We start from the raw sequence: 22424 nt of genomic DNA, 5'->3' as shown, positions 1-22424 counted from the left end.
ACCCTGGGTTACACGCTGCATGCCCACCCCCGGAGACTGGTGCTGCTCTGAAAGGGCGTCGCTTTCCTTCAGCGCCTACCTTTCCTGATTCCATCAGGGGCAGGCTGTGAGGCGATCCTCTTTCTACCAGACGGACTCTGCAGAGACAAAGGGAAGGCGTCACTGCTTTCCGCCCAGAGGGTCCCTTCCTCCATGCTCAGCACTTGGTCAATGCCTGGCAGTCTGATGGGGACACGGGTTCTGCCGTGGGCATCCCCTAAGGCAAGACGATCTAGAAATCAGAGCAAAGGCAGCGCCAGCAGGGCGCAGGTGCCCTCTGGCAGGAAGTGATATTCCACGGTTTCAGTGGTGAGGGGTCAGGGCAGCACTTGCAGAAAAAGGGAAGCGTAAGAGGTCAGAGCTCTCCTGACAGAGCTGCTGCCACCCCGGTCCTGGAGCACTCACAGCCCGGCTGCTGGAGACCACGGCCAGGGCCTCAGATGCGACAGGACAGAATCTGCCTCCTACACTGGAGCCCAGGAAGGAACGGGCTGGCCAGTTCAGGCAGCAAAAGCTCCTCTCGGAAAAGAAGCCCTTGGGAGTTCCCGCGTGGCTCGGCACATCAAGGACCTGGCATTTCATTGCCATGGCTCGGGTTACTGTTGTGGCGCAGGCTTGATCCCTGTCTTAGGAACTTCCGCACACTGTGGGCGTGGCCAAAAAAAGAAAAGCTCTTTTAACTTAAAAACTATGCTCTGGCGATTTTCTCTGGAGAGCTCTGGAGAACACTGGTGCCAGTCCCTCCCAGGACGGCTCTGCACCTCTGCCACGTTACTCTGAGACTGTGATGCTGGTCACTCATCTACAGGCAATTTTTACTGAGAGGAAACGGTGTGAGGGCGAACCTGCTGGAACGTTTGACAGGACAGCCAGGAGGACGCCGGCCGGGGGTGGACTGGAGGGCGCAGGGGGTTGGCACGCTCACCACCGTGACCCACTCCGTATCAGCACAGATGTGCCCAAAACTCATCAGGGAAGGACCCTGAGAGTCACGGCTCGGTGGGGCTCCTCTGCAGCCTCTGCTCGGGTCACCCAGAGAGGGTCTGGGGCAGCGTCAGCAAGACAAGGTGCCGACAGAGGGGGGGCTTGTGGGACTGCAGGGTGGGCAGGGTCCTGGGGGGCAGGCCTCGGATCCAGGGCTCCCTGCAAAAGCTCCGAGCACTCAGCAGCTGAAAAGCTTTCACTTTTAGGGAAAGGCCGTCTTGCAGCCACGTGGGCTTTGGTGTGGGGTCTCGTGCTGCTGCAGACAGAAGTGGCTGAGGAGATCCTTGGAGGTGGAAGGACTCGTGGAGCAACGCGGGAGCATTTCGTGCCCCCCGGGCCGATGCTTTGGGAAGGCCCTGATGCTGACAGCAGGAGGTGAGGCTATCCAAGAAAACCAGCGCCTCTCACACTACTTAAAGCCTCGGAATACAGCACCCCCTCTGGCTGCATCTGGCTCTACTGCCCTCCGCAGATGCTGCTTTTTTTCAAATTGACGGTGTGCAGCAACCCTGCCTCAAGCGAGACTGTTGGGGCCATTTTCCCAACAGCATTTGGTCACTTCACGTCTCTGTCACATTTTGGTAGTGATTCTTGCCACGCTTCCAGTTTTTCGTGACTCCTACATGCACGTGTCATGGTCTCTCGGCAGTGACCTCTGAAGTCACTACTGCAACTGTCTTGGGTGCCACGAAGCTGCCCATGAAGGATGATGAGCTCGATCAGCAGGTGCTGTGTGCGGACCGCTCCACGGACTGGCCGTTCCTCCTCCGCTTCCTGCCCCTGAGACACAACGGTACTGAAATTAAGCCGGTTGATGACCCTGCAGTGACCTTCATGTTCAAGTGACATTCTTCTCAAGTAAAAGTCACACATTTCTCACTTTACATAAAAAGTTGGAAATGACAAAGCTTGCTAAGGAAGGCATGTGGAAAGCCAAGGTAAGCTGAAAGATAGGTCTCTGGCACCAAGCCAAGTTGTAGATGCTAAGGAAAAGTTCTCGAAGCAAGTTAAAAGTGAACACGCAAATGAGGAGAAAGCAACACACTTTACTGCTGACATGGAGAATGTTTCAGTGTCTGCTTAGAAGATCAAAGCAACCACAACAACTCCCTTAAGCGAAAAGCTAATCCCAAGTAAGGCCCTATGTGTCCAGTCTGCGAAGGCTGAGAGGGGAGGAAGCTGCAGAAGCAGCTCTGAGGCTGGCAGAGGTTGGTCCATGAGGTTTAAGGAAGAAGCTGTTTCCGTAACATGAACGTGCCAAGCGAAGCGGTAAGTGCTGCTGCAGAAGCGGCCATGAGGCATCTAGAAGATCTAGCGACGGTCATCCCTGAAGGTGGCTACACTGAACGACACACCTTCAATGCAGATGGAAGGGCTTCCCCTAGAAGAAATGTCACCTAGGACTTTTACAGCCGGAGAGGAGAAGAAGTCAATGCCTGGCTTGGGAGGGCAGGCTGACTCTCTTGCTAGGGGCTCATGCAACCAAGGCCAATGCTCATTTCTCATTCCGGCAACCCCAGGGCCCGGAAGGACCCTCAAGCCGCGCTGCCTGTGCCCGATGATTGGGGCCACGAAGCCCGGATGACGGCGTATCTGTGTACAACATGGTTTATGAATATGTTCCGCCTGCTGTTGAGACCTGGTGCTCAGAAAAAATGATTCCTTTCAAAATACTACTGCTCCCTGACAAGGCACCCGGTCCTCCAAGAGCTTGCTGGAGAAGAACAAGGAGATGAAAGTTGCCTCCGTGCCTGCGAGCCCAGTATCTGTTCTACAGCCCATGGATCAGGGAGTAAACTGGATTTTTAATCGTTATTTAAAAAAGCATTTTATAGGGCTATATAGCTGCTATGGACAGTTAATTCCTCTGACGGACAAAGACAACTGGCAGCTTTCTGGAAAGGATTTACCATTCTAGATGCCATTAGGAACATTTGTGGTTCACGGGAAGAGGTCAACACATCAACACTAACAGGAGTTTGGAAGAAGTGGATTCCAACCCTCACGGATGACTTTGAGGGGTTCCAGACTTCCATGGAGGAAATAACTGCCGATGTCACGGAAACACAGCAGAAGTAGGATGAGACGCGAAGCCTGAAGATGGGACGAAATGGTTTCAATCTCATGACACAACTTGAACAGACGAGCAACGAAAGGATTCCTGAGATGGGAGCTACTCCCAGGGAGGACGCTGTGCAGACCGCTAGGATGACAAGGAAGGGTTAGAACAACCGCACACCAGCTTGGTACATAAAACAGCGGCAAGACTGGACAGGACGGACTCAAGTTTTGACAGAAGTTCTGCTGTGGGTGAAATACTATCGAACAGGCTTGTGGGCTGCAGAAAAACCATTCATGAAAAGAAGAGTCCATTAATGTGGCAAACGTCACCAGTGCCTCATTTTAAGAAATTTGCCGTGGCCACCGCGGCCCGTGACAGCTGCTCCCCTGCTCAGCCAGCAGCCGTTCGGGTCAAGGCGAGACCCTCCACCGCAAAACAAGTCACTACGTCACCTGAAGGCTCAGATGATGGTTGGAATTGTTTAGCAACAAAATATTTTAAAATGAAAGTAAGTGCTTTCTGTTTTTTCACAATTAATCAACTCTAGGTTAGTGATACTGGGAAACCGAAAAATTCGTGTGACTTGCTTATTATGATATTTGCTTTTTATTGGAGTGGTCTGGAACCAAACTCACAGTATCTCTGAGGTGCGCCTTTTTGCCAACCGGCTTAATTATGCCATCCTTCAATAATAAATTACTGGCCGCATTAAGACAGAAATAAACGGACTAAAACTCTTCCAGGACCCAGGCAGCATTATGCTGCGGAGGGTGGGAGAGCCTTAAGAATACAGTTAGAAAACACCCTTGAACGTCCACACCTCACCTGCAGCAGGTTTAGGCGTGATGCTCGCAGGAACTACCAACGCTGGAGGACGGCTTTTCCTAGCCCGCTGGGTCAGGAGGCCCCGCCCGCTGCATCGAACTAAAAGCAGGCGGGTGCGAGCACGCTAGTGAACTGAAGAAGCAGCCTGTGCTCAGGGACCGGCTGGCTGACTGTGGAGTCTTGATATTGGCAATTGGCTGCAGATGCAGAAGCAATAGAGCAAGAGGCCAGATAGGCAGGGAAGGCTGCATGGGCAGGGGCAGAGCTGAGGGAAGAGGGCACGAATGCAAAAGGAAGGGGCCGAGGTGGGCTGTTGCTACGGGGATGGGGGCAGCAGGCCACTGAGTGCCCGGGAGCCCTGCAAAGGCCCGATACTCACGCCAGGGAGCAAAAACCTTTGCCAAAAATGAGGGCTGTTCTGGACAAGCTCCACTCTGCTGGCTGTCCACTCACGGCCACCACTCTTTGAGGATGTTCCCAGCTCCTGCCAGGTACAGCTCTGCCTGCAGCACTAGGACAGGGACGGCCTGAGCAGGCATCTAGTGTCACGAATGGAACAAGGCTGCTTAAGCCAAGAGTGCAGGAGCAGATGCCCTGGCTGTGACCTGCGCCCAGACGCCAGCCCCTCCTCTCACTCCCCAAGGTTTCTGCCAACACGGGGACTGGGCCGTGGACCAGCAGTGGGACTGGTGGGTGCTGGACGGGCTCTGCTCTCTGGCCAGCAGGCCCCTTCCCTCCTCCTGCCCCTTGCTGTTGAGCCTCGGCCTCTGAGGGACCAGGCAGATGGGCCGTTGTCAGCCGCCGATCTCATGTGAAACGGGGGAAACTCGGGGGGGTCTGCGGCTAAGGATTTCTTTGTGGCCTCCTGGCAGGGCTGCTGTGTGGCGGTGAGGGACACGGGCAAGGGCGGAGGGCAGACGTGAAGAGAGAACAAAGAGCTTCTTTCTGGTCACGAAACGGTGCTCCTTGTTAGCAGTTCAGCCTGAGTGGGAAGGGGGCGCTGGGTCCTCAGGGGTGGTCCTGTCCTGCCAGCAAACACCACAGGGGATGGCCCTCCATGCCCATGACAGGAAAAGAAGCCACAGAGCAAAGAGGAAAACCACCCCCTGTAGAAAAGGCAAAGACGGGACTCCTGAAAGAGCTGGGGACACACACACGCAGCACGCATCGGGGCGGCGGCGGGGCCGGGGGTGGGGGGTGGGGACGGGACTCGGGGTCACAGGACTCGGGGTCACAGGGAAACTCGAGGCTGGAGACGGCAGGCCCGGGCAGCGCCGCCCGCCCTCCTCCCGCACAGCACGCTGTCACCCAGTGGCAGAGCGTCCGCCACACCATTGGCTCTGCAGGCATGTGACCATCAGGAGGGCACGCTCTCCGCTCCGCGGGAGTGCTGGCACCCCCACGGCTGCTTTGGGGAGCTGGTCACTACAGCGTTCGGGCGGCCTGGGGGCAGCCGATGAGGATGCTACTGGCGCCCGGGGCCGGGGAGGGTCCCCGGAGGACACCGTGTGCAGAGCCGCCCGAGCTCCCGGGCAGGGGCGGGAGGACAGAGCTCCCCAGGAAGGGAGATGATGGTTGTTCCCTGAGGTAAGACCCTCACGTGGGGTGTCTCCTCTCAGTTCCCAGACACCAGCATAGGTGACATCAGCTCAGGGACCACAAAGAACTTCCATGGAAACAACGAGGAAAAGCACATTCACCAGTAATGACGGAGCTGAACAGGGCTCCCCCTTGAAGCGTCTGACTTCTGCTGTTCTCCTTCGCCTTGTCCCTGCGCCCAGAGCAGCAAACGTCATTCAGGGCCACCTCTGAGCCGGCCCCGGCCCGAGCGTTTCCTCGTGCGTCAGCCCCTAACAGGACCAAGAGCAGCGAAGAGGCTCTCGGGCCAGGGGCCGGACACGCCCGGGGCTGGGGGTCAGCGCCTCTGCTCGCCACCGCTGACGGCTCCCCGCCGACGGCCTCCACCCGCCAGGGGTCTGTGTTCCGGGCTTCTGGTCGAGTTCTCTTCTCTCTTCCGCGAAAGGGCCTGCGTGTTACTGGCACCTAACCCGGTGACAGCTGCAGGTGTCCTGCACGATGGTCGGTGTTTGCGTGCGTTACGAAATGGTCTCCACGTGCTTATAAAGCATTTTTTTTTCTCGTGATGAGGACTCTTAAGATCTACTCTCTCTGCAACTTTCCACCACACGGCACGGGGTCACCAACCAACCACAGCCCCCTGTGCCCGCCCTCGCCAGGACTTGCATTGTAAAAACAGGATGTCTGGACCCTTTGACCCGCTTCCCCCACCCCCGAGAGGTTCTTTCTTTCTTCTTTTCCGGCTGCTCCATGGCACGTGCTGTTCCCAGGCCGGGGATCGTCTCTGAGCCACAGGTGTGACCTGAACGGCGGCTGCGGCAGCGTGGGATCCTTCACCCCTCTGTCGCCTGCGGACTGAACGGGCATCCCAGCGCTCCGGAGATGACGCCGCCCCCACTGCACCAGGGCGAGAGCGCTCAGGGTTCTAACTAATCATCACACTCCATCTTTTTCCAAAGAAACATCTGAAGCAGCTAAAATATCCGGACTATAAAATCTGACCATTTAAACAACACATTTTAAAAATCACAGAAGATGCGATGTCTTTGAATATTCCAAAGATGTAGGTTAACCTGGGTGTGGAGCCTGCAATTTTAAAAGGGACTTTACAAAAATTTTCCCATTTGCTATTTCATTATTTGTGTAGAGAAATGCCACAGATGTATGTTAATCTTGTATCCTGCTCCCCTGCCAAATTCATTTATCTTTCTAGCTTTTGTGTGGAGTCTTTAGGGTTTTATATAGTATCATGTCATCTGCATGCAGTGACAATTTTACGTTTCCCATTTGGATACCTTTTTTTAATTCAAGGAAGTTTATTAGAGTTACAGTTGTCCAACCATCGTCACAACCTAATTTTAGACCCCACTTCCATCCCCAAACCCCAGTCCATCCCTTCCCTGCAACCCGTCCCCTCTGGAAACCGAAAGTTTTTCGAAGTCTGAGAGTCTGCTTCTGTTCTGTAAATATGTTCATTTGTATCCTTTTTTTTAGATTCCACATATAAGGGGTAGCTTATGATGTTTGTCTCTCACTAACTTCACTTAGTATAATTTCTGGGTCCATTCGTATTGCTGTAAATGCCACTATTTCTTTCATTTTAATGGCTGAATACTGTTTCACTGTGTATATGGACCACGTCTTTATCCACTCCTCTGTTGCTTCCATGTGTGGGCTACTGTACATAGAGCTGCAATGAACACTGGGGTACATGTATCTTTTCGAGTCATAGTTTTCTCCTGATAGATGCCCAGAAGTGGGATTGCTGGATCACATGGTAATTCTAGTTTTAGTTTTTTGAGGAGTTTCTATAATGCTTGCACCAATTTACATTCCCATCAACAGTGCCAGAGGGTTCCCTTTTCTCCACACCCTCTCCAGCACTTATTGTTTGCAGACCTTTTGATGATGGCCGCTCTGGCTGGTAAAGGTGGTACCTCCGAGTGGTTCTGATTTGCATTTCTCTGATAACGAGTGATGGTGCACATCTTTTCATGTGTTTTTTTCACCATCTGTATGTCTTCTTTGGAGAAACGTCTGTTTGGATCTTCTGCCCATTTTTCGATAGGGTTGTTTCCTTTTATATTGAGCTCCAGGAGGTGTTTATATATTTTGTTAGATTAGTCTCTTGTCAGTCATTTTATTTGCAAATATATTCTCCCATTCTGTGGGTTGTCTTCTCATTTTGTTTAGGGTTTCCTTTGCTGTGCAGAAACTTTTAAGTGTAATCAGGTCCCATTTGTTTGTTTTTGTTTTTATTGTCATGACTCTAGGAGGTGGATCTGAGAAGATATTGCTGTGGTTTATGTCGGAGAGTGTTCGGCCTATAAGTTTTCCTCTAAGAGTTTTATAGTATCCAGTCTGATATTTAGGTCTTCAATCCATTTTGAGTTTATTTTTGTACATGGTGTTAGAGTGTGTTCTAATTTCATTCTTTTACATGGAGCTGTCCAGCTTTCCCAGCACCGCTTATCAAAGGGACTGTCTTTTCTCCACTATATATTCTTGCCTCCTTTGTCATAGATTAGTTGACCGTAGGTGCATGGGTTTAATTCTGGGCTTTTTCTATCCTGTTCCACTGATCTATATGTTCTTGTGAAAGGACCATACGGTTATGGTGACTGTAGCTTTTATAGTCTGAAGCCAGGGAGCCTGATTCCTCCAGCTCCATTTTTCTTTCTCAGGATTGCTTTGGCCACTTGGGGTCTTTTCAGTTTCCAAAAAAAATTTAAAATACTTTGTTCTAGTTCTGTGAAAAATGCCATTGGTAATTTGATAGGGATTGCATTGAATCTGTAGATTGCCTTGGGTAGTGTAGTCATTTTGATAATATTGACTCTTCCCATCCAAGAGCATGGGATGTCTTTCCATCTATTTGTGTCATCTTTGATTTCTTTCATCAGCGTCTTATAGTTTTCAGAGTACAGGTCTTTTGTCTCTTTAGGTAGGTTTATTCCCAGGTATCTTATTCTTTTTGATGCAACAGTAAATGGAATTGTTTCCCTAATTTCCCTTTCTGACCTTTTGTTGTTAGTATATAGAAATGCAGTTGATTTCTGTGTTTAAATATTGTATCCTGCAACTTTACCAAATCCACTGATGAGCTCTAACAGTGTTTTGGTAGCATCTTTGGTATTCTCTAGGTAGAGTACCATGTCATCTGCAAACAGTGATATTTTACTTCTTCCTTTCCAGTTTGGACTCTGCATTTCTTTCTCTTCTCTGATTGCCGGCCTACCACTTCCAAAACGATGTTGACTAGCATCCATGAGGATGCAGCTTCAATCCCTGGTCTTGCTCAGTGGTTTTAGGACCCGGCGTTGCTGTGAGCTATGGTGTAGGTCGAAGATGGCACAGACGGCACAGTAGGTGGCACAGACCAGTGGCTATAGCTGCGATCAACCCCTAGCCTGGGAACCTTGATATGCCGAGGATGTGGCTCTAAGAAGACAAAAAAAAAAAAAAAAAAAGATTACCCACCGATAAAAGTTAACACGCTGTTTTTAAAAAAAACAAGTGGCAACAGCAGACACCCTTGCCTTGTTCCTGAATTTAGTGGGAAGGCTTTCAACTTTTCACATTGAGAATTATGTTGGCTGTGTGTTGTCGAAATAGCTTTTATTAGATAAGATATATTCCCTCTATACTAGATTTAGTAAGAGTTTTTATCATGAATGGATGTTAAGTTGTATCCATGCTTTTTCTGCATCTGGTGAGATGATCATATAGTTTCTGTCTTTTCTTCTGTTGATGTGATGTATCGCATTGATTAATTTGTGTAGGTTGAACCATCCTTGTAACCTTGGGATGACTCCAACTTGATCACGGTGTATGATCTTTTTCTATGTGTTGTTGGATTTGATTTGAAACTTTCTGCTTTTGGAGCCATCAAAAGCATTGGCCTGTAACTGTCATTTTGGCAGCATCTTTGTCCAGTTTTGGTGGGGCGACAGAAACGTCACAGAAGGACTTGAGGAGTGTTACCTCCTCTTCAAGCTTTTGGAAGCGTTTGAGAAGGACTGGTTTAAGTTCTTTTTTGTGTGTTTGGTAGAATTCCTCATTGAAGCCATCTGATCCTGGACTTCTCTTTGCCGGGAGTTTTTCAAATTACAGATTCTATTTCCCCTCTAGTGATCAGCCTGTTCAAATGATCTATTTATTCTTTATGCAGTTTTGGTGGGCTGTATGTTTCTAGAAACTTGTCCATTTAATCTAGGTGTCCAATTTGTTGGCATATAATTGGTCATAGTATTCTCTTACAGTTTTTTGTTTTTTTTTTTTTTTTGTATTTTGGTAGCATTGGTTGTTATTTCTTCTCTTTCATTTCTTATTTTATTTGGGTCCTCTTTCTTCTTGGTGAGCCTGGCTAGAGGTTTGTTAATTTTGTTTACCCTTTCAAAGAACCAGCTTTCGGTTTTACCGATTTTTTTCTACAGCTTTTAAATCTCTATTTATGTATTTCTTTTCTGATCTTTATTATTTGCTTCCTTCTGCTGACTTTAGGTTTGTTTGTCCTTTTTTCTAATTATTTTAGGTGGCAGGATGGCTTGTTTATGTGGGATTTCTCTTGCTTTCTGAGGAAGGCCTGTGCTGCTATGAACTTCCTTCTAAGAATGGCTTGTGCTACATCCCATAGATTTAGCATGGTTGCGTTTCTCTGCCATCTGTCAGTGACAGAGCCTCTAAATCACCGTAAGCAAAGGCATCGGGCACAGCCGATACATGTCTACAAAGGCTAGATGTGACAACAGAGAGATTTCAAGCTGGATGTCAGCATCTTCACCAGAGACTATTCAGAGATGCTGGGCTTGAAAGAACAAGGGAATTTCAACAGACTAGAAAGAAGGTGCAGAAACGGCAGAGGGCATGGGAGGGGCTGGGGGCTGTGGTGTGGGCAGGTCAGGGGTGAGGCGGGGATCTAACAGGTAAGGGAAAGAAGGAGGTGCCTTTGAGACGTCTGCCCCTTCGGAAGAAGAGGCCCAGCAGGATGCGGTGGGCCAGGTCCTCGGGCTGGAGGGGCAGGGCATGGGCAGCACCACGGCCAGTGACTAGCCTGGCAGGCCTGGTGAGAAAGGCCCAGGATGGAACCTCAGCAAGAGAAAAAGTGAAAGAAGAAAAGGGCACCCGAGGGAGAAAGGCCCCCTGCTGAGAGCCCCCCCAGGGAACCTCTGGAGGAGAAACCAGCCGAAATCACGTCTGGGCAGGACTCTGCTTTGGTTTCTTCAGTCAAACCCTGAAGAAGATGAGGGCCTGACAGCCCCTTGGCTCCCTCCCTCTGATGCAGGACATACCTGCAAGTCTGGACAGCACTGCAGGGACGCAGGTGGCTGCGACGCCGAGGCTTTCTCGTGAGGCCTGGATGGGGCAGGTGTGTCCTGAGTACAGCAGCTTGTGGGATCCCTGTGACACCACAATGCTGCCCTTGGTATAAAAGCCAGTGGCATTCCTGACAGCCTCACTCATGCCTGACTGCATGGCAATTTCAGGCTCACAGAGCACCGGCACTTCTGTTTTGAATGACCAAGTCAGGAAATGTGTGGATAGGAGATTTAGTAATAAAAGAAACTTCCACTAGGAATCAGGTCTCCTGGCTCCTTCTTGAACCACGATATGTGTCTGATAGTGCACTTTTATAATTTCACTGTTACAGACTGTATGGGTTCTAATTTCACTTTTCCTAAACCCTAACCTTTTCTCAAGAGGGAGATTTGCTCTACTGAAGACAGTAAAAAAGGTAGGTCGCAAAGCTGTGAGAAAGGAGTCTGTAGACTTCTTTGCTTTTCCAGGAAAGAAAAACCCCTGAGCCCTACTGGCGACCACTCTGGGTCCTCCGAGAGAGTCGTAACACAAAATGGGATAAATGGTCATTTTATGCTTACCATTCTTGAGAGTCAGCCGGTTTGAGACTGCAGCTTACCCTCTTATGCCCTAAAGACCAGCAGTTTTTATTCAGATGGTCTTACAAATTTGGTCTTCATGCATTTTGAGGGACAGGTCACCGACAGAACTGCATAAATACCCCTCAAATGGGGATGGGTTTCTTAGTAAAAGAAACTTCTACTGGGACTCAGGTCTCCTGGCTCCTTCCAGAACAATGATATCCATCTGATATTGGGTCTGTCGAAGGTACACAATTGCTGTCAAATATTGTTTGTAGGCAGTAGAGTGGACATGCGGTTTTACAGCCCAGGCGTTACGTTCGGAAATGTTCCGCCCGACTGTTCGCGATGTCACGTCGTGGAAACAGCCATGGACACCCCCCCAGTTTCCCCAGAAAACCACCTCGTCAGTGCGGCACTGAGGGAAGGTGACAGCGTCCTCTCCTCCCTGGGACACTTCAGGAGGGACCCGCTGGAGCGGGAATTCCTCTTGCCGCCTCCCGTCCTGCAAGGTGGACTCGTGAGCGCCCACCAGCAGCGCCCCTTTCATTCCTGCTCACGGCTGCTCAGGAAGCTGCACAGGAAGGTAACGTGACTTATATTTTGGCTTTCCATGGAAATGATTCATGTAAACAAGTGTGGGCAGAGTGCTGATATTTTCTGAGGCGCAGAATGGTGCCTGACTATAAAGTTCAAGGAAAGGACCGAGCCCCCTGCGCAGACCGTGGGGAAAGCAGCTCCGGCGGTAGCGGCTCGGGGCCGGTCACTTCCACGGGCACCTCACCACACAGAGCTGGGGGTGCCCCATGGCCCACGTGAAAGCTCGCTCACGAGGCAGCCACGCTTGGCGCAGATCGGCTCTGCTCCCCTCTTTCTAGAAGGAACCGGAAGGCCTTCCAAGGCTCAGCAGGGAACGGTACGGTACCTGTCGTGCCTCAGCGCTCGCATGTCCACGTACACGGTGGTCGGATCAGGCCCCGAGGTCCCCTGCAAGCAAGCACACAGGTGGTTAATGCGAGGTCACCTGGAGGAGCTGGGTCTCTGCTGCCCCCTGGCAAAACCTGAAACTAAACACAGACCCAAGGCACGAAAACCACACTTTTCGACTGATAACCCACCTCCTAAAAGAACATGTAATGAAGATAATGCTGGACTTTCGCACAGCTTGACTGTCAATCACATTTGCGAAAATTAAAAAGAAAAGGGGAGTCTTGCCAAATAAAAGGAGGCTGAAACCGCAGAGGCGGTTTGGCAAAAGCAGGCTGTCGAGGACATGAAGCCCCTTTTGCCGAGAGAGTGTCCCCACAGGCACGCCGCCAAGTGTATGTCAGAGCTCTAGACATCGAGGCAGAACACTCGACATGAGCTGAGGGACTGAGGAACAAGAGAGAAAGGTGATGGTCTTGTTCCTTCCAGCTCTCTCTGCGCCTTGGCTTCCCTCCAGCTTCGGGAGGCTATTCCTACCCAAGAGGTAGGTCGGGGAGCTTGTGTGTTTAGCACGGGGTCCAGAGACCTTATCTTGGCCCCATAAATCTCTTCAAAACATATGCCGGGTTGACTTCTGCACAGTGGTCTCTGCTCACGTAAGAGCAATGGCATTAAAGCTACACTGCAAACCAAACTTCTTCATACACTGCCCGGGAAGGTGACATAATACCTTGGGTAGAAAAAGAGAGAAGCTAAGAAAAATTTGCCAAAAGATAAGGAAGGCTCTCAGAAGAACCATGATAAAATTCTTCAGGAAAGCACCTTACTCTTGTAGCAAAGGCCCATTTATATATAAGAAAAAGATGAAAGTGAAGGCGCGTCCACGACTCCCTGGGACACCACCCAGGAACCCTCCCACCCAGAAGCACATGCAGTCAGCGCGGAGGGGCTGCCCGACAGCGGGACCGCGCCGCTCGCTAACCTGCGGCTACTCAGTGGAGCTGTGCTGCGGCCCAGCGCTGCGTGGGGAAGCAAAGCGCACAACCACAAGAGGCCAGGGGGAAACAGACAGACCAGAAAACAGGTCACTGGAAGCAGAACATGAAGTGAAACGGAGGTGACCCCACACCGGCAAAGGGACCTCACTGGTGGTGGACAGCGCAAGCACGGTGAATGGCACAAACACGAGCTGTCTGACGCGCTCTGGAAATGACACCACGCCGCCCATCAGCCCTCCTGACCCTGGGTGCCCCGCTCTGCACTCAACTCCTAGTCTGCCCCGGGGGGAGCGGACGAGACGTGGCAGTTCAGGCACCGGTGCGGATGAGCGGGAATCCCTACCTGCTGGGCCAGCGTCCACAGCCGGTGGGGCTACAGCAGCAGGAGGGGGGAGCAGAGGAAAGGAGAGGACACGAGACCCACAGAAACCACCGAAATCAGGGACACACACAGACACAGAAACACACAACCCACCAACAGAAGTGGGATGAGGAAGAGGGCGGGGCGGGAGGAGAAGGCCAAACGCAGGGAACAAAGTGACAAGGGCAGAGAACAATGTCACATATGGAAATCGTTGAAAGCTGTCACCGCACCGTTAAAGGCTAAAAAAGAAAAATCTAAAGAGATGTCCAAATACCCACGGAGCCGCAGGCGAGAAAGAGACAACTGCCACAGACACACGGACCCGAGGGACTGCTTGCAACACGTATGCTCCGGGGGTTTGATTTTTACGGGGCTTTTCTCGAGGTTCTTTTCTGAGGGAGTGTGAATTTCACACTCAAATCTGGTGAGCGGCCCTCAGTGAAAGAGCTGCAAGTTCTTGTGAGGAACCTGGGAGCTCGGGGATCTAAAATCAGGGTGACCAGGACAAGAAAACAGGACAACGCACGCGGGAGGCAGAGGCCAAACCTCCGGCCTGTGGACACGCCAGCTCGGCAGTGCGCAGAGGGACGCCTCCGCCCCAGGGAGCAGCCCCGTCGCCCTCAGCTCTGTCCCCAAAGACACGTCCTCCACTCGCCTCTCATCCTCCGGTTTTGGTGCCCACCTCCCCTGCTAAATCTGTATCTGCATGGTGGGCAGCCTCCTCTGATGCTCCGTGTCCTTCTTTGGTGACTGGGTATCTTCCGAATACTCCCAGAAAGCTGAAACGAGCAGTCCTTCTGTGGCACAGCCTCGTGCACCCCGATCACTAGGTGGCCTCCAGAGATGACAACAGCAGCAAAAAAGGGGCATTTGGACCTGGTTTCCTGAGGATGCAACTTGTGAAGAGGAACAAGGCCAGACGGAAAACCACCACCACTCAACCTGGAGGCAAGCCCACAAAAAACAGCAATGGTTCCCGACGCAGAGACTGATGCTGTCCTCCTCCTGTGACTGCCTCTACGGGGGCTGCCCACAGCTACGCTGCTTTCTCTAAGCTGCTTCTGCTTAGAGACCGGAGGCGGGACGGGAAAGGGGCGAGCGCCCGGCTCCACAGGACCATCGCTGGGGCTCCTCAGGCCGAAGGCGGTCACGTCAAGCTCTCCCTCATGACCCCTGGAATCCCACATATTAACTGGAACAAAATTAAGCCCACGTGACTCCAGGCTCTCTCCAAATCATCCTAATCCACACACACTGTTACAATGCTTCGAGGCAGAATCTCAGGAAAAAAATGCACATGCCTAGGAACACGCTTCCTATCTTGCAGCTGCAAAGTCGGTCTCCGGGAATGAGGGAGACAGGAAGGAAGAGCGAAGCATGAACGCAGAGGGGTTTCTGAGTTTCAAAAACACAAAGGCACAAAAATCCGAGATTTCCACATACACAGGAGGAGGGAGTATTTGCCAAAGAATGAAAGCTGGAGGTCCTTTGCATAAGGACCATCCCTACTGCTCCAAACTATTTAAATATAATCAAATACTCGCAGAAAGGACCAGCAGAAAAGCAAAGTTATCTGTTCCAACCAAAGTTTATCAGAAATGAATACAAAACGCTTTTGAAATAAGTTACACTAATCAGAAGAGAAGATTAACTCGAAAGTTCAACTGTTTAAGAAAAATGTTACTTACGGACACACAGCAGAGACCATCTTTTCTCATTCTCATAAGGGTATGTCAGTTAGGTTTTAAGTACTTATTGAACAAGTGAGTTCAATTATTTATTTATAATTATTTCTTTGTTTTGTCTCTTGTCCTTTTTTAGGGCCGCACCCACGGCATGTGGAGGTTCCCAGGCTAGGGTCCAATCGGAGCTGTAGCCACGGGCCTACGCCACAGCTGCAGCAATGCCAGATCCAAGCCGTGTCTGCGACCTACATACACCACAGCTCACGGCGACGCCCAGTGAGCGAGGCCAGGGATCGAACCCACGACCTCGTGGTTCCCGGTCAGATTCACTTCTGCTGCGCCACGGCGGGAACTCCAAATGAGTTCCATTTATATCTCAGCTGCAGATGTACAACCTCACATCCCAGACACAGCACAGACAGTCCAGCGCGGTACTTACTTGAAGGCCTCAGCTGAGTGGGGCTCTTCTATTCAGCAACTCCCACAGTGCAGCGTTAGTACGATCTAATGGTAGCACATAAACCCCTAAGCTAAGTAGCAAACTCTGAGTAGAAATGTGGGCTCTAAGGCCGCAGTCCCCAGTCCCGGCATCAGGCACGTCTACTGTGCTGGGTGTTTGAGGAGCTGAGGTTTCCTTTAACCAGGGCGGTGGGGGGCGGGGGGCAAAGAAAATAGCTCAGCAGGACTGGATTCCAGGGGTCGACACTGCAGGGTGTACGCACAGCAAAGGCCTTCATCGGGGGGGCCTCTTCAGCAGCTAAACTTGATGCAGTGTTGCTGCCTCCATGACCCAAGCCACATCCTTTGGTCCTCCTAGCAGATCTGTCTATTAACGACCTTTTCAATATTTTAACCGAGGTTTAATTTACATACAGTAAAATACACAGACTTTAAGGGTTCAGTTAGATGAATTTGGACAACTGTACACAAACAGGTGACGACCACCCCAAGCAGCATATAAAAATTCCAGTGACAGTCATTCCATCCCGTATCCCCCAAAGGCACCACCCATTAGGCTGAATCCATTCGTGGGCTTCATTTAAGGTAACACGAGGTATCCTTCCGAGACTGGCCTCCTTCACTGACCATAATGCTTCTGGAATTCATTCATGTTGGTGCATCACTGGGCTGTTCCTTTCAGTTCTGAGAAGTATTCTATTCTATTCACATATATTTGTCCACGTAGCCATCCTGCTCTTGTCGAACATTTGGTTATTTCTAGTTGGGAGGGAGCAGGAGCTTGGGCTTATCAGACACAACTCAGAATAGATTTACAAAGAGATCCTGCTGAGTAGCATTGAGAACTTTGTCTAGATACTCATGTTGCCACAGAACAAAGGGTGGGGAAAAAAATGTAATTGTAATGTATACATGTAAGGATAACTTGATCCCCTTGCTGTACAGTGGGAAAAAAAATAAAAAATAAATAAAATAATACACTTCTAAAAAAAAAAAAGAAAAGAAAAAGCTGCTATAAACAGTATTTTTTTTTTTTTGTAGCTCCAACAGATATGTTTGTAGACATGTTTTAATTTCTTCTGAATACATACCTGGCATGCAGGCTAGTAGTTCGCTTCACTTTGTAAGAAATGTAAATTGCTCTCCAATCAGCAATAAGTCCTTATCAGCATTTAGTTATCATCAGCTTTTTTGATCTCAGTTATTCTAGAAAGTAAGAAACGGAATCTCCGTTTCCGTTTTGGGTACCACAGGCTATGCTCTGACTCACGTCACTTCCCTGGAGCTAACCAGCAAAGGGTGGAAGGACCTTTGGCATGGCACGAAGCATGGAACAAAGACCTTTGGGCGTTGCACAAAACACAGGACACTCTGTGAATCTGCCCGTCGTTCCTGCTCAGGGCCACGCGAGTCTCTGTATCATTTCAATTTTTAGCAGACGTGTTGCTGACACGCACACTCCCCGTGATGTAATCAGCATTCTCCTGCTGAGTCATGATGGGCACCATTTAGCCCATTTATTGGTCATCTGTAGAATTCGTTTGTGAAATATCCATTCTAGTCTTTGGCCATATTTTCTATTACTGATTGGTAGTTTTTTCGAAATTCTGAATAGAAATTCTTTGTCAGCTATATTATTACAAACATATTTTTCCAGTTTGTCATTTTCCTATTATCTTCTTAGATACATTAAAATTAACTTTAACTTTGTGTGTCCTAGGAGATTTTTGCCTACCAAAAGTTGTAAATACTCCTATTCCTAAGTATTTCATAGTTTTTTTCCTGGAAGTTTTATTCTAGAGTTTTAACCCTACGACATTCAGGTACATGAGCCATCTGGGGTTTGCTGTGTTGTATAAGGAAGGGACTGAGGTCACTTGTTTTCAATTGAATCTTCAGTTTGCTTCAAAACCATTCTGCCAAAAAACCTTTTCTCTACTAAATGGACTTGGTGCCATGGTGGATCTACTTCTGGATTGTTTGTTTGTTTTGCTTTGTTTTTGTCGTTTTGTTTTTCTCTATTAGTCTCCCTTCATGCCAATATCACATTGTCTTAATGACCACAGCTTTGTGAGTACTGAAATCAGGTAGCCTGTCTTCAGCACTGTTCTTCAAGGCTGATTATTCCGTTTCTTTGCAATCCTGAAACAACCTCAGAATCATCTTGCTCCTTTCTTCAGGGAGGCCGGCTGGGATTCTGCTTGGGACTGCGCTGTAACTGTTGATCAGTTTGGGGGAAAAAAAGGCATCTTAAAAATACTGACCCTCTTCCCCCACGAACACAGCAAAGTCCTTGAGTTATTTAGGTTTCTTTAATTCTAGTTCTCTCAGCAAATCTTCTGCGATTTTTAGTGTATGCCTCTCATTGCATTTGTTCTTGAGTGCCTGCGATTTTTTTGATATTCTTGTAATGGCATTATTTCAAAACACTGCGCTTTCTAGTTGTTTGCTGCTATGCCGTAGGAAGACCATATTAATGCAGTAAGACTGATTCTGAGCTCTAACCTGAGAGCATCAGATTTCTAGTTTTGTACTCCCACAGGTGGTTCTTATAAGCACCACTAGGCTGTCTGCAAATAACATTTATTTCCAACATTTTTAAAATTCTTTTTTTTTCCTTATCTTATGACTTTGGCTAGGACCTCTGATACCATGCTGATTTCCCTGAATTTAGCGAAAAGCTCTCAAGGTGTACTCTTAAGCATGAGGTTAGCTACATGCTGTTTCTGAGACTGAGGCGGTCCCTTTGTCTCCCTAGTTATCCCAGGAAGGGAACTGAATTCTACCAAGTGCATTTCCTGCATCTCCTGAAACGATCATCTGATTCTTCTTCCCTTTATTCTGTTCATGTAGTAACTGGAGTGATGAGTTTTTCAATGACAAAGTAGCTTTGCATTCCAGAGATCAAACCTGCTTGGTTACAGCGTTTTGCTTTTATTACGTACTGCTGGACTCAATAGGCTAGTGTTTTGCTGAGAATGTTTTTTTCATGTGCCCTGAAATTTTGTTTTCTGGGAATTTTTTTTGGTATCTAAGTTATGCTCACTCCAAAGGATATGCTGGGAAGTGTCTTTCTTCCTCTAGTCTTCTGGGTAAGTTTTTGTAAGACGGGTATTTCCTCAGTGAAACTAATCTGAGCCTAGAGATTTTTCCCTTCTGTGAAGATTTTGGATTTATATTATTTACATGTGATATACCTAAAATACACAACATATGCATGATATAATATACCTATAATGTATACTTTTTTATTTTTTATTTTTTTATTTTCCCACTGTACAGCAAGGGGATCAAGTTATCCTTACATGTATACATTACAATTACATTTTTTTCCCCACCCTTTGTTCTGTGGCAACATGAGTATCTAGACAAAGTTCTCAATGCTATTCAGCAGGATCTCCTTGTAAATCTATTCTAAGTTGTGTCTGATAAGCCCAAGCTCCCGATCCCTCCCACTCCCTTATAATGTATAATTTTTTTCTATTTCCTCCTGTGTTACTTTTGAAGATTTTAAGGAATTTGTTTCATTTAAGCTGTCAACTTTTGAGGCATGCAATTGTTCATAATATTCCCTTTTCTTGAAATTCTGCTGGATCTGTAGTGGTATTACCTCTTTCATTCCTAATACTTGTATTCTGTAGCTCTGTTCTGATATGCATAAACTTCCCAGGTTGTGTCTTCTTGATAAACTGACCCTTTAATTTTGGGGAGGCTGAACCTACAGCATGCAGAAGTTCCTGAGCTAGGGATCAAATCTGTGTCTCAGCAGTACCCAAGCCACAGCCAGTGAAAGGGCTGGGCCCTTAACCCACAGCGCCACCAGGGAATTCCTACTGACCCCTTTTCATTATTATAAAATGACCTTCCTTGTCCCCAGAGGTAGTCTTTGCTCTGAAATTAACACAGCCACTTCAGCTTTCTTTTGATTAGCACTAGAATGGTACAACTTTTCCATGCTTTCAGCTCTAATCTATTTATTTTTGAACCGTGTTTACTGCAGGCTATATAGAGTGGGGTCTTGCTTTCTAAAGATCCAGCCTCAAGAAGTGTCCTCTGCATCTTAAATAGAGCGGTATTTATATTTATTGGATTATTGATGTGATTATGCTTAAATCTATCTTTTCATTATTTTTTTTATTAATCCCACTTATTCCCCTCCCTTTACTCTGGCCTCTTTTATAGATCCATTCTCTCTCGCTGGTGGCTTATTAGCTACAACTCCCTGCTTTTTTTAAATTTAGTGGTCACTTTAAGGCTTATAGCACACATTAAACATTTTTCAGGCGTTCCCACTGTGGCGCAGTGGGTTAAGGTTTCAGTGTAGTCTCTGCTGGCATGGGTTCAATCCCTGGCCTGGCACAGTGGGTTAAGGATCGGGCGCTGCTGCAGCTGTGGTGCAGGTCACAGCTGTGGCTCAGATTTGATCCCTGGCCTGGCAACTTCTATATGCTGTAGGTGCAGCCATAAAAAATAAGCTTTTTTTCATAGCCTACCTGCAAGTGACACTACACCACTTCGCATGTTACGAGAACCTTATGAAAGCATACTTCCACTTTACCCTTCCCGAGCTCTGAGCAGGTGCTGTCATTAGCTGCCTTTTACACATTATAACCCCCCCGACAATACTGGTTTTGTAAAAGCAGTTAATTATCTTCTAGAGAGATTTAAATAATAAGAAAAATGTCTTACCATGTTTACCTACGCAGTTGCCATTTCCGGCATTGTTCTTTCTTTTGTAAAGATCCAAATTTCAATCTGGTATCATTTCCCTCCTGCCTAAGGATTTCCTTTAATGGTTCTTGCTGTGCGGGCCTGCCCGCAGCCGGCTCTCAGCTTTCCTGTGGCTGAGGGTGGCTTCGCTCTGGAAGCCCGGGAAGTCCGGGAGGGCGGCGTTCGCCTCTGCCCCCCGCCCCTCTGATGAGGAGTGCAAGGTCACTGTGACCACTGCCCCTCCGTGTGACGTGACTTGTTTCATCCGGCTGCTTTTAAGCTTTTCCCTGCATCACTGTTTTGAGCAATATAATTAAGTTTCTTTCATGTTATATTGGAGCGGTGAGATTTGTGGGTCTGGAGTTTCATCACATTTGAAGCATTTCTTCAGGGTTTTTTCCTAGACTTTTCTTTCTACTCTTGTGGGAACTCCAATCACATGTACATTCATTCCCTTGGGGGTTTCCCAGAGTTCACTGGCACACCTTCCACTAAAAGATGTTTCTTTCATGTTTCATTTTGGAAAGTTTCTACGTGTATGTGTTCTATAGCTCATTACTCTTTCCTTCTGCCATCGATTCCATCCAGACTATCTTTCGCCTCATATTGCAATTTTCATTTCTAGAAGTTCAGTTAGGGTGTTTTTTTGTTTTTTTTCTTTCTTTTTAACATTCCAGGTTTCTTCTTAACTTTCTGAATATCTGGAATACAGTTAAAATCACACTTTTAGCATCCTTGCCTATAAAGTCAACACGTGTGTCCATTCAGTTCAGTCCCGAGTGGCTGACACTTCTCTTTGCTGTAGATCTGCACTTGCTTCTTGGCAGGCCTCTTCGTTTTGAATAGGATCTCAGACACTGTACATTCTGACTGTGGTGGGTGCTGCATAGTTTTGAATCCCTGTAAACATTCTTGAGCTTTGCTCCCGTTCACATTACATGCAGAGCGCTTGATCTTCCAGGTTCTTGCTTTTAGGATTGGTTAGGTGAAACAGGATCAGTGCTCTTGCGAGTCATGGCATTTCTCGGTGTGGCTGGTGGAAACAAATACTGTGCCCTCGAGTCTCTGCAGCTTTGGGCAGTCTCCTCAGTATGAACTGATGCTGTGATAGGTGCTGACTCGTGCTCGGCTGAACACCTGAGCAGGGCCTCTGTAAGAAGCTGAGAAGGGCGTCCTGGTGGCTGCATCCAGTGCCGTCTTCCCCGTCACTCCGACGATCCGCGCCACCCAACGGGTGTGTTTAAGTCATTTGCTTTACTGTAGTTATCGATACGATTTTTATTTACCTGTTCTGTTTCTACTTCTGGCTTTGCATTCTTTTTTCACAAACAGAATGCCTTTAATACAGCATTTTACCTCCTCTCTGGGCCTCTGTGTCAACTTTTTAGTGGCTGATGTGAACACTAACATTTGCATCATGTGACACAACTCACCCTCACGTTACACTTTAGGGGCAACGTAAAAATATTCCTTCCACTTCCCTCCCACTCCGGCCCTTTCCCGTTTTGGTGTCTCATATGCTACTTCTATTTATGCTATAAATGCCTCAACTGTTACTATTTCTGCTTTTAATAATCTTTAAAGAAATTTGATTGTATACATGGGCTATATCGTTATTTTTAGTTCTTGTCCTTTTGCTTTTTAGGGCCACTCTTGCAGCATATGGAGGTTCCCAGGCTAGGGGTCTAATCAGAGCTGTAGCTGCCAGCCTAGGCCACAGCCACAGCAACGCGGGATCTGAGCTGCGTCTGTGACCTACACCACAGCTCACGGCAATGCCTGGATCCTTAACCCACCGAGCAAGGCCAGGGATCGAACCCGCAGCCTCATGGTTCCTAGTCAGATTCGTTAACCACTGAGCCACAACGGGAACTCCCATGTGCTACATCTTTATCCATTCACCTGTCCATGGAC

At 48.4% G+C, this 22424-nt stretch overlaps 1 protein-coding gene across 2 annotated transcripts in view; it reads right to left on the bottom strand.

The window, feature by feature from the left end:
- DIP2C (disco interacting protein 2 homolog C) overlaps positions 1-22424 on the bottom strand; it is a 330049-nt gene that overhangs the window by 8707 nt on the left and 298918 nt on the right. For both annotated transcript variants that reach the window (XM_047754739.1, XM_047754740.1), the window contains 2 exons: positions 12293-12354; positions 80-137 (listed from right to left, as the gene is read on the bottom strand). In XM_047754739.1, coding sequence (XP_047610695.1) covers positions 80-137; positions 12293-12354 — 120 coding nt within the window. The remainder of the gene's footprint in view (positions 1-79; positions 138-12292; positions 12355-22424) is intronic.

Source organism: Phacochoerus africanus, chromosome 12 (assembly GCF_016906955.1).
Source record: "Phacochoerus africanus isolate WHEZ1 chromosome 12, ROS_Pafr_v1, whole genome shotgun sequence".
Taxonomy (NCBI): domain Eukaryota; kingdom Metazoa; phylum Chordata; class Mammalia; order Artiodactyla; family Suidae; genus Phacochoerus; species Phacochoerus africanus.
This window is presented reverse-complemented; position numbering and strand designations above follow the sequence as displayed.